At 47.0% G+C, this 12,500-nt stretch overlaps 1 protein-coding gene across 2 annotated transcripts in view; it reads left to right on the top strand.

Moving 5' to 3' along the window:
• The window catches only part of fam53b (family with sequence similarity 53 member B), a 27,499-nt gene that overhangs the window by 14,441 nt on the left and 558 nt on the right, over positions 1–12,500 (top strand). For both annotated transcript variants that reach the window (XM_082151348.1, XM_082151347.1), the window contains exons 4-5: positions 5,516–6,069; positions 12,413–12,500. The exon at positions 12,413–12,500 is cut by the window's right edge and continues 558 nt beyond it. In XM_082151348.1, coding sequence (XP_082007474.1) covers positions 5,516–6,069; positions 12,413–12,500 — 642 coding nt within the window. The remainder of the gene's footprint in view (positions 1–5,515; positions 6,070–12,412) is intronic.

Below are 12,500 nucleotides of genomic sequence, written 5' to 3' on the forward strand. Positions count from 1 at the left end.
AGAATTCAATTAGAGAGCTCTACAATTCAATTCTTACTAGTAGCAATTACAATTAGAGAGCTCTCCAATTCAATTATTACTAGTAAGAATTACAATTATAGAGCTCTCTAATTCAATTATTACTAGTAAGAATTACAATTAGAGAGCTCTACAAATGAATTTTTACTAGTCGTATGTCTCCATTGACTTCCATTCATTTTTAATTACGGAGCTCTACAATTGAATTGTTACTAGTAACAATTACAATTAGAGAGCTCTCTAATTAAATTCTTACTAGTAACAATTACAATTAGAGAGCTCTCTAATTAAATTCTTACTAGTAAGAATGCAATTACAGAGCTCTCTAATTGAATTTTTACTAGTAAAAATATGAATTAAAGATATGTATAATTGCAGAGCTCTGTAATTGAATTAAAGAGCTCTGCAATTACATTCTTACTAGTAACAACTGAATTAGAGAGCTCTCTAATTGGAATTGTTACTAGTAATAATTGGATTAGAGAGCTCTCTATTTAAATTGTTACTAGTAAGAATTGAATTAAAGAGCTCTGCAATTGCATTCTTACTAGTAACAATTCAATTGTAGAGCTCTCTAATTGTAATTCTTACTAGTAACAATTCCATTGTACAGCTCCGTAATTAAAAATGAATGGAAATAAATGGAGACATATGACTTGTAAAAATTAATTTGTAGAGCTCTCTAATTGGAATTGTTACTAGTAAGAACTGAATTAGAGAGCTCTGTAATAGTAATTCTTACTAGTAATAATTTAATTAGAGAGCTCTCTAATTGTAATTGTTACTAGTAAAAATATGAATTAAAGATATGTATAATTGCAGAGCTCTGTAATTGAATTAAAGAGCTCTGCAATTACATTCTTACTAGTAACAACTGAATTAGAGAGCTCTCTAATTGGAATTGTTACTAGTAATAATTGGATTAGAGAGCTCTCTATTTAAATTGTTACTAGTAAGAATTGAATTAAAGAGCTCTGCAATTGCATTCTTACTAGTAACAATTCAATTGTAGAGCTCTCTAATTGTAATTCTTACTAGTAACAATTCCATTGTACAGCTCCGTAATTAAAAATGAATGGAAGTAAATGGAGACATATGACTTGTAAAAATTAATTTGTAGAGCTCTCTAATTGGAATTGTTACTAGTAAGAACTGAATTAGAGAGCTCTGTAATAGTAATTCTTACTAGTAATAATTTAATTAGAGAGCTCTCTAATTGTAATTGTTACTAGTAATAATTGAATTGGAGAGCTCTCTAATTGTAATTGCTACTAGTGTCACGGTCATGTTCTTCTGTCTTCGTCTGTGTGTGCACTACACTTCCCAGAGTCCTCAGTCGTCATCACCTGCACCTGGTCCTCATCATCCTCATCATCATCATCACCGTCACCTGTCTTCCCTCATAATCTTCTGTGTATTTAAGTTCCTGTCCTTCACTTGTCTTTTGTCGGTTAATGTTTATGGTTAGGTTGTCTATTGCCAAGGATCTTTATTCTGAGCACACGCTCCCTTTTTGTTTGTATTTGTGAAGTTTGTGAATTAAAACCTTGGAAGTTATCTGTGAGTTCGTCTCCTCCTTCATCCACCCTGAGAGAGCCTGACAGATTAACCGACCTAAGAAGGAATATGGAGGAAGACGAATTTGAGGCTTTTTTATTTAATCAGAATGGGAGTTCATTGGAGGAGTTTGTTGAAGTGTACCTGCATCTGCATCAGGATGTTTACTGGGAGGAGGAATTTTTAAAGCAGCGTTTCTGGTGCGGGTTAGAAGATCCACTCGCCCAGATTCTGCTGAATGAGTACCTGCACCTACCCTTTATTAAATTTATGGACAAAGCTCTTTGGGTTTGTGGGTCCTCTCTCACCGTAACACCGGCCGATCCCGATCCAGCCGAGCCTGCACATCACGCCAGTCCAATCGAGCCTGCACTTCACGCCAGTCCAGCCGAGCCCGCACTTCACGCCAAATCTGCTGAGACCAAAGTAGTATGCGTCGTGCCCGCCGCCCCTGAGACTGTGAGTGTCATGCCTGCCGTGTCTGGGACAGCAAGCGTCATGTCTGCCAGGTCTGGGTCTCTTCACATCAGGCCTGACACTAGATCGGTTTTTCACAAACTGCTATCGAGCCTGGCAGATCCTCCGCTGATGTCAGTGCGATCTGCCAAGATGGCAGCTCCTCCAGAGTTTCGTCCAGCCGTCGCCTGCCCGCCAGAGCCAGTCGCCTGCCCGCCAGAGCCAGAGCCAGTCGCCTGCCCGCCAGAGCCAGAGCCAGTCGCCTGCCCGCCAGAGCCAGAGCCAGTCGCCTGCCCGCCAGAGCCAGAGCCAGTCGCCTGCCCGCCAGAGCCAGAGCCAGTCGCCTGCCCGCCAGAGCCAGAGCCAGTCGCCTGCCCGCCAGAGCCAGAGCCAGTCGCCTGCCCGCCAGAGCCAGAGCCAGTCGCCTGCCCGCCAGAGCCAGAGCCAGTCGCCTGCCCGCCAGAGCCAGAGCCAGAGCCAGTCGCCTTGCCGCCAGAGACTTCTTCTCCGCTGGTCCCGTCCAGCACAGAGACTTCTTCGCCGCTGGTTCCGTCCAGCTCAGAGCCCTCTTCACCGCTGGTCCCGTCCAGCACCGAGCCCACTTCACCGCTGGTCCCGTCCAGCACCGAGCCCACTTCATCGCTGGTCCCGCCCAGCACAAAGCCCTCTTCGCTGGTCCCGCCCAGCACAAAGCCTTCACCGCTGGTCCCGCCCAGCACCGAGCCTTCGCCGCTGGATCTGCCCAGCACCGAGCCCTCGTCGCTGGATCTGCCCAGCACCGAGCCCTCGTCGCTGGATCTGCCCAGCACCGAGCCCTCGTCGCTGGATCTGCCCAGCACCGAGCCCTCGTCGCTGGATCTGCCCAGCACCGAGCCCTCTTCGCTGGATCTGCCCAGCACCGAGCCCTCATCGCTGCCCTGCACCGAGCCCTCTCTGGTACCCGGGACTTTTCCCAAGTATTTTTTGGGGGGGGGCTATAGGGCTCCGTCCTGGCCACTCGAGGGGCCATGGCCACCTGAAGGGTCTTCTCCGCCGTGGCCACCTGAAGGGTCTTCTCCGCCGTGGCCACCTGAAGGGTCTTCTCCGCCGTGGCCACCTGAAGGGTCTTCTCCGCCGTGGCCACCTGAAGGGTCTTCTCCGCCGTGGCCACCTGAAGGGTCTTCTCCGCCGTGGCCACCTGAAGGGTCTTCTCCGCCATGGCCACCGGAAGGGTCCGCACCGCCGTGGCCACCGGAAGGGTCCGCACCGCCGTGGCCACCTGATCAGCCTGTTCCTCCATGGTCCCCTGTTCAGCCTGCACCGTCTTGATCACCTCCTCTGTCTGTCCTGCCACCATCCTGGAGTCCGTACTTCAGAACCTGGTCCACCTTCCCGTCACGGACTCCAGGATGCCCACCCCCCCTCCCGTATGCTGCCTTCTTCGGCGCGGGACGCGCCTTGCGGGAGGGGGGAGTAATGTCACGGTCATGTTCTTCTGTCTTCGTCTGTGTGTGCACTACACTTCCCAGAGTCCTCAGTCGTCATCACCTGCACCTGGTCCTCATCATCCTCATCATCATCATCACCGTCACCTGTCTTCCCTCATAATCTTCTGTGTATTTAAGTTCCTGTCCTTCACTTGTCTTTTGTCGGTTAATGTTTATGGTTAGGTTGTCTATTGCCAAGGATCTTTATTCTGAGCACACGCTCCCTTTTTGTTTGTATTTGTGAAGTTTGTGAATTAAAACCTTGGAAGTTATCTGTGAGTTCGTCTCCTCCTTCATCCACCCTGAGAGAGCCTGACAACTAGTAAGAATTGAATTGTAGAGCTCTCTAATTGAATTCTTACTAGTAAAAATGCAATTACGACGAGTAACGCTGGGTACAATTTAAGCTAAAACGGCTTGCCATAGGACGAGTGGATCTTTTGAAGGGGCGAGTGAAACAGCTAGCAGGACAACTAGCAGGACGACTAGCCCGATTAAACCGTCAATAATCACCAAACCGAGAGAATGATTCTGCATGTATGTAGTGTAAGTGCATGACGACTGAGAGTGAATAATAATATAAGCACACACAAAGAAACTCAGCTAACTGAGGTAAACTAAAACTAAAAGTTCAGACTGTAGAGTGTGTTCACATCATCCGGTGAAGCGGCTCGACAGTAGTCGGTCTCACGCTGCGTTCTTCACGCTAACACACTCTCAACACACAGATGTTCGGCAGCCTCCACCAATCAGACGGCTGTATTCCTGTGCTCGTGCTGCTCAGGCACAGCTGTGTGTGTGGAGCTCGACGGGTGTTCTTATCTCTCTCACGCTCAGCAAACCTCTCTGATTGGAGGTTGATGCCTTTACTTGATCAGATGTGAATTTTATGCTGTGGTTTTGACACTCGTGTGATGTCGTGATGTGTGACGCTCCTAAAGCTGGTTCAGACGCGAGAGTATGCACTGACATGTTCTCAATCATGTGGTTTTTTCATTTATCTACTTGCTTTTATTTAATGTGCAGTGCATTAAAATGCATTAAGAAATCTAGTTTTGCTGTGTTAGATTGTAGGGCTGCACAGTTTGGACAAAATGTTGTGATTATATATCAAAATGGCTACAGAATTATTATTATTACTAAAAACTGTAAAATTACAATACTAATATTAATGGCTTAATTTCTTCTTTTCAAATGTTCAGCCATCAAACGTTTATTTTGACAGAAAGCCTCTGGGATTCTCCCTCTTCCTGCAGGCGTGACGTCGAAACCCGGGAGAATAATCCCACACTGCTTCCTTTCAGATCTTCCAAGGGTTTTTATGATGAGCTTTTTTCTTTGATTTATGAGTAAAATAATGTCTGTGATAAACATAAGTTGAGGATACTTGGACATTTTGTTCTACAGTGTAAAGTACACGTACATCACACACCCCAAACATTCTGAACTAGTCACTTGTTAAAAACAGCTTCAGAATGTGTGTTTTTGTTATGGGTGTAATTTAGTCAAATATCCACGTATCGTCAACAAGACATTATTTTACTGACCTGTTATAAACTCCCACAGGAAAATCTCAAGGAAGCAGTGTGGGATTATTCTCCCGAGTTTAGACGTCACTCGTCAGATGGTTGTGCGTGTTAGAGCGACTGAAGCTCAGTTCATGAGGAGACGCTTCACTATGAGCCGGTCTTCATCATGAGCTGCTCGCGTGTGAATAAACACTGAGCCGTCGCTCTGAAACTCGCAGCTCTGTGTGTGTGTGTGTGTGTGTGTGTGTGTTGTGTTGCAGACTCTGCTTCTCACCCGTGTGTGTGTGTGTGTGTGTGTGTGTGTGTGTGTGTGTGTGTGTGTGTGTGTGTGTGTGTGTTGTGTTGCAGACTCTGCTTCTCACCCGTGTGTGTGTGTGTGTGTGTGTGTTGTGTTGTGTTGCAGACTCTGCTTCTCACCCGTGTGTGTGTGTGTGTGTTGTGTTGCAGACTCTGCTTCTCACCCGTGTGTGTGTGTGTGTTGTGTTGCAGACTCGGGCCGGTGGCCGCAGGGCGGTGTGTGTGGCTCCAGCCTGGAGAGCCTGTGGGACGGTGTGTGTGAGACGAGCGGTTTGCTGCGCGATCTGAGTCTGGGCGAAGCCTCTTCTGCTAGCAGTGCCGCCCCGCCTAGCAAACGCCAGTGCCGCTCGCTGTCCTGCTCCGAGGACCTGGGCGGCCGGTCGCCGTGGCAACCACAGGGGTCGCGGGGGTCACGCGTGTGGACGGCGGTGGAGAAGCGGAGATGCTACAGCGGAGGAAGCGTTCAGCGTTCGGCCTTCGCTCCGGCAGGGTTTCCCAGCATGCACCGCAGCTCCAGCTTCAGTCTCTCCGAACCCTTGGGCTTCCCTTCCCAGATCTGCTCTCCCGGATCTCCCGGTTCTCCCGGATCTCCCGGGTCCACGCCGGAGCCGCGCCGCAGGCAGGGATTGAGCCGCTCCCGATCGCAGCCCTGCGTTCACAACGAGAAGAAGAGCGGAGTCAAGCGCAGGAGACCAGCGGACTCACACACACACAGGCCTTCACTCGACCTGCTCAAGATGACCCAGGTGTGTGTGTGTGTGTGTGTGTGTGTCTGTCTGTGAGTGAGAGAGTGTGTGTGTGTCTGAGTGAGTGAGTGAGTGAGTGAGTGAGAGAGAGTGTGTGTGTGTGTGTGTGTGTGTGTGTGTGTGTGTGTGTGTGTGTGTGTGTGTGTGTGTGTGTGTGTGTGTGTGTGTGAGAGTCAAGAGCAGGAGACCCGCAGACTCACACACACACACACACACACACACACACACACACACACACACACACACACACACACACAGGCCTTCACTCGACCTGCTTAAGATGACCCAGGTGTGTGAGTGTGTGAGTGAGTGAGTGAGTGAGTAAGAATGTGTGTGTATGTGTATGAGTGTGTGTGCAGCGCTTGACATTAACTTCTCTGCTCAGCACACACTGGCTAGTGGTTTTCATAGTTACGAGGGACTCAGCATTTTCACTGGCCACAATTTGGACATCGAAACATGAGGAACAACTTCAATATAGATATTTTTAGGGCTGCACGATTAATCGCAATAAAACCACACGTGATTTGGCAAAGGCTGCGATTATTTTATGCGCAGTTTGTCAGTGGAGTGCGGCTGATTGGTAGTAAATACTGCCCCATCTGAACACCAGTGGGCGCTCTCACGCAAACACGATAAATATGCCCCGCTGCAGAGGTACAATAATGCGCATCATTCCAGGAAATCCCTATCGCTGTAGCTGAATAAACAGAAGATTGAAACGCTTTGATTAAACATGACTTATAAACACACGACTGCCTTATTCTGTGTAAGAAGCTCATCATCTCACAGAAGGATGCTCAACTGTCGTTATGAAGTGAGTTTGGAGTAAATGTATGTTATTAAATGTTGCATGCTATTAAAAAGAGGTTCATAAATGCTTCTCATGTTTTGGAAAGATGTTTGACGCGTGTTGTTTTTTCAAATGCACGTTATAAGTGGCTCAAACTCACAGTGCTTTCAGATGGAGCATCGTTTACACAGCCGTACATCAATGACAAACTGCGCATAAAAAACAATCGCAGCCTTTGCGATTTTAAAATCGCGATAAGCCATCTCGATTTAAGTGCGATTACATGTAAATTGCGATTAATCGTGCAGCCCTAGATATTTTTAATATTATCTCATGATTAGTCAGTCGGTGTATTAGGCTGCTGTCACTTTAAGACCCACCGCACTGAGCCATCACTGTTTGATATAGCCAATATCCTCTGGGTGTGAGCACACAATCTGTGGGAATGAGTAAAATTATGCTCAATTCACGCAATCCCTCCCGAAACTCAAGCCCTGAAACACCAACAATATTCATCCGGAGCGAATGAAGCGAGTGAGTGAGGAGAGGCGGGTGTGTGTGTCGCTCGCTGTCGGAGAGATTAGAGAGAGAGAACCCACAACTGGTTTTAGGTTCACCGGACATTTGTTTTCCCTTTCCATTGTTCTATCGGCAGTCCTACAGAGATATCAACAGCAGGATTAGTTTGAACAGAATGTAACCATTGTATATCAACATGAAATATTCATTCATAATCAGCTTTGTGCGCTATAGCTGAGAATGCTTCGACGATCTTCCACAGCGCATGATGCGTAAGGACACGTCTGCCAATTACACCAACTGCGTTAAACGTAGACTATAATTTATTATTTAAAATTACTTTTAACATGTAAAAACAGACATTTTCAAATTTCAAAGCTTGTAGAATGTTCCTATTGGTAAGACCGACTTACTACAGGTGAAACTGTGCCAATGCCTCCCTTCATGTTACAGTAAACTATTATTTTTATATTTGTATTTTTATAAAGGGTTTTTGGAGATTTTGCATTGTTCACCAGTACGTCAAGCCTGGCTAGGACCGTACAGTAGCCATGGCTGTAGCTATGAGGTCACTGAGGTCTGGACAGAGGTGTGTGTAATAGAGGTTTGAAATAATTGCCTAATATAGTATTAACTCGACTTTAGTGCTACAAGGATATTCCACAGCATCAAGATGATTTGTTAATGGTCATAAAGTTTTAAGATAGAAATGTTAAATGACCAACAAAAATAATCAGGCAAACTAATAAACTTTTGACTAATTTCACCATTTTGAATTGAAAATATACAATTTACGTAACATTCATGTATGTAATTAATTTAAGTAACTGTAAATATGAGAGGACAAGAAACCTTAATGAAGCCGTTTTTTTTTTATCATATTGAGCATACGATTAATAATGAATGTGTACATTTACATTTAGTCATTTAGCAGACGCCTTTGTCCAAAGAGACTTACAAATGAGGACTAAATTAAGTGAGTCATCGTGAAGAGACAAAAACAACGCAAGAAGTGCTCAAAATACACAGTTCAGGCATTACTCAGAGTAGCATTAGCCAGACAAGGCAGGATTAAAGGAAAAGGAAAGTATTTTTTTTTTATGAGGTTAATTGCTCAACTGCTCTAGGTTCTCAGTTGTCTTTTGACCGATGTTAGGGATTCAGCATGGAACCATGAATGAGAATGTTCTGGAGAGTGATGGAGACGAGGAGAGAAAGTGATGGAGACGAGGAGAGAGAGAGTGAGAGAAAGAGTGATGGAGACGAGGAGAGAGAGAGAGAGTGAGAGAAAGAGTGATGGAGACGAGGAGAGAGAGAGTGAGAGAAATAGTGATGGAGACGAGGAGAGAGAGAGTGAGAGAAAGAGTGATGGAGACGAGGAGAGAGAGAGTGAGAGAGAGTGATGGAGATGAGGAGAGAAAGTGATGGAGACGAGGAGAGAGAGTGAGAGAGAGTGATGGAGACGAGGAGAGAGAGAAATAGTGATGAGACGAGGAGAGAAAGTGATGGAGACGAGGAGAGAGAGTGAGAGAAAGAGTGATGAGACGAGGAGAGAAAGTGATGGAGATGAGGAGAGAGAGTGAGAAAGAGTGATGAAGACGGAGAGAAAGTGATGGAGACGAGGAGAGAGTGAGAGAGAGTGATGGAGACGAGGAGAGAAAGTGATGGAGATGAGGAGAGAGAGAGAGAGAGAGTGATGGAGACGGAGAGAAAGTGATGGAGACGAGGTGAGAGAGTGATGGAGACGAGGAGAGAAAGTGATGGAGACGAGGAGAGCGAGTGAGAGAAAGAGTGATGGAGACGAGGAGAGAGAGAGTGATGGAGACGAGGAGAGAGAGAAAGAGTGATTGAGACGAGGAGAGAAAGTGATGGAGACGAGGAGAGAAAGTGATGGAGACGAGGTGAGAGAGAGTAAGAGAGTGATGGAGACGAGGAGAGAAAGTAATGGAGACGAGGAGAGAGAGTGAGAGAAAGAGTGATGGAGACGAGGAGAGAGAGAGAGTGATGGAGACGAGGAGAGAGAGAGAAAGAGTGATGGAGACGAGGAGAGAAAGTGATGGAGACGAGGAGAGAGAGTGAGAGAGAGTGATGGAGACAGAGAGAAAGTGATGGAGACGAGGAGAGAGAGTGAGAGAAAGAGAGTGATGGAGACGAGGAGAGAAAGTGATGGAGACGAGGAGAGAGAGTGAGAGAAAGAGTGATGGAGACGAGGAGAGAAAGTGATGGAGACGAGGAGAGAGAGTGATGGAGACGAGGAGAGAAAGTGATGGAGACGAGGAGAGAGAGTGAGAGAAAGAGTGATGGAGACGAGGAGAGAGAGTGAGAGAGTGATGGAGACGAGGAGAGAGAGAGTGATGGAGACGAGGAGAGAAAGTGATGGAGACGAGGAGAGAGTGAGAGAAAGAGTGATGGAGACGAGGAGAGAAAGTGATGGAGACGAGGAGAGAGAGTGATGGAGACGAGGAGAGAGAGTGAGAGAAAGAGTGATGGAGACGAGGAGAGAGAGTGAGAGAAAGAGTGAGAGAAAGAGTGATGGAGACGAGGAGAGAGAGTGAGAGAAACAGTGATGGAGACGAGGAGAGAGAGTGATGGAGACGAGGAGAGAGTGAGAGAAAGAGTGATGGAGACGAGGAGAGAGAGAGTGAGAGAAAGAGTGATGGAGACGAGGAGAGAGAGTGAGAGAAAGAGTGATGGAGACGAGGAGAGAGAGAGTGATGGAGACGAGGAGAGAGAGTGAGAGAAAGAGTGATGGAGACGAGGAGAGAGACAGTGATGGAGACGAGGAGAGAGAGTGAGAGAAACAGTGATGGAGACGAGGAGAGAGAGAGTGATGGAGACGAGGAGAGAGTGAGTGAGAGAAAGAGTGATGGAGACGAGGAGAGAAAGTGATGGAGACGAGGAGAGAGAGTGAGAGAAACAGATGGAGACGAGGAGAGAGAGAGTGAGAGAAAGAGTGATGGAGACGAGGAGAGAAAGTGATGGAGACGAGGAGAGAGAGAGTGATGGAGACGAGGAGAGAGAGTGAGAGAAACAGTGATGGAGATGAGGAGAGAGAGAGTGATGGAGACGAGGAGAGAGTGAGAGAAAGAGTGATGGAGACGAGGAGAGAGAGTGAGAGAGAGTGATGGAGACGAGGAGAGAGTGAGAGAAAGAGTGATGGAGACGAGGAGAGAGAGAGTGAGAGAAAGAGTGATGGAGACGAGGAGAGAGAGAGTGATGGAGACGAGGAGAGAGAGAGTGATGGAGACGAGGAGAGAGAGTGAGAGAAAGAGTGATGGAGACGAGGAGAGAGAGAGTGATGGAGACGAGGAGAGAGTGAGTGAGAGAAAGAGTGATGGAGACGAGGAGAGAGAGAGTGAGAGAAAGAGTGATGGAGACGAGGAGAGAGTGAGAGAGAGTGATGGAGACGAGGAGAGAGAGAGTGAGAGAAAGAGTGATGGAGACGAGGAGAGAGAGTGATGGAGACGAGGAGAGAGAGAGTGATGGAGACGAGGAGAGAGAGTGAGAGAAACAGTGATGGAGACGAGGAGAGAGAGAGTGATGGAGACGAGGAGAGAGTGAGAGAAAGAGTGATGGAGACGAGGAGAGAGTGAGAGAAAGAGTGATGGAGACGAGGAGAGAGTGAGAGAAAGAGTGATGGAGACGAGGAGAGAGAGAGTGATGGAGACGAGGAGAGAGAGAGTGATGGAGACGAGGAGAGAGAGTGAGAGAAACAGTGATGGAGACGAGGAGAGAGAGAGTGATGGAGACGAGGAGAGAGTGAGAGAAAGAGTGATGGAGACGAGGAGAGAGAGAGTGAGAGAAAGAGTGATGGAGACGAGGAGAGAAAGGGATGGAGACGAGGAGAGAGAGTGAGAGAAAGAGTGATGGAGACGAGGAGAGAGAGAGTGAGAGAAAGAGTGATGGAGACGAGGAGAGAGAGAGTGATGGAGACGAGGAGAGAGAGAGTGAGAGAAAGAGTGATGGAGACGAGGAGAGAGTGATGGAGACGAGGAGAGAGAGTGAGAGAAAGAGTGATGGAGACGAGGAGAGAGAGTGATGGAGACGAGGAGAGAGAGTGAGAGAAAGAGTGATGGAGACGAGGAGAGAGAGAGTGAGAGAGAGAGTGATGGAGACGAGGAGAGAGAGAGTGATGGAGACAAGGAGAGAGAGAGTGAGAGAAAGAGTGATGGAGACGAGGAGAGAGAGAGTGATGGAGACGAGGAGAGAGAGTGAGAGAGCAGGTGTTGAGTAATCTACTGCGCTCTGACACCGATCTAGTTCTCATCCATTACTCTGGCCTCTGAGGTCTTAAGGCCCTTGCACACTGAGTCCGGAATTCGCATCCGAAATTTTCGCACGTTAAAAATTTTCGCACGTTTACTATAGCCTTGTAAATATCGTTCATTGGAATTCATGATTGGACGTTTATATTTTTGGACTGTGAGTTTGCAGACGAAGAGTTGCTTTCCAAACGCCAACACTGACATACACACACATCTGGGGGTGTTAATATCAAGCTCTGTGTGTGAGCGAGTGAGTGAGAGAGTGTGTGTGAGTGAGAGAGAGAGTGTGTGTGTGTGTGTGTGTGTTTATTGTTTGCTATGTTGATCATTGTGTCAGTGGAAAAACGGCTGTATTTACAAACCAAATACTCAGTTGCCATAGTAACAAGGCCTGACCGCTGCTGTCATATGAGAGCTGGTCAGTTCAGAAATATCAGACTATTTGACTTTTACTTTATAGCTGAAATTGAATTTGTCACACACACATACATATACACACACAGTCACACACACACACACACACACACACACACACACACACACACACACACACACGCATAAACACACTCACTGTATTTTAAGGATATGTTCCAGAATAGAAAGTCTAATCACTCAAGCGGCAGAAATACAGGCATGTCTTATTTGAAGTTTGAATAATTAATTCTGTCTTCCTGTTCGTCTTCAGGAATAACGTGTGTGTAGGAATAAAGCTGACTGATGTATGTGTGTGTGTGTGTGTGTGTGTGTGTGTGTGTGTTTCCCACAGAAGCTGCAGGACTTCCACAGTTTCCGCTGTCCAGGATTATCCACCGACGACCAAACGCTCCACAGTGATGTCACACCTGACCGGCCAA

This window comes from Leuciscus leuciscus (genome assembly GCF_965113295.1).
Source record: "Leuciscus leuciscus genome assembly, chromosome: 21".
NCBI classification, from domain to species: Eukaryota; Metazoa; Chordata; class Actinopteri; order Cypriniformes; family Leuciscidae; genus Leuciscus; species Leuciscus leuciscus.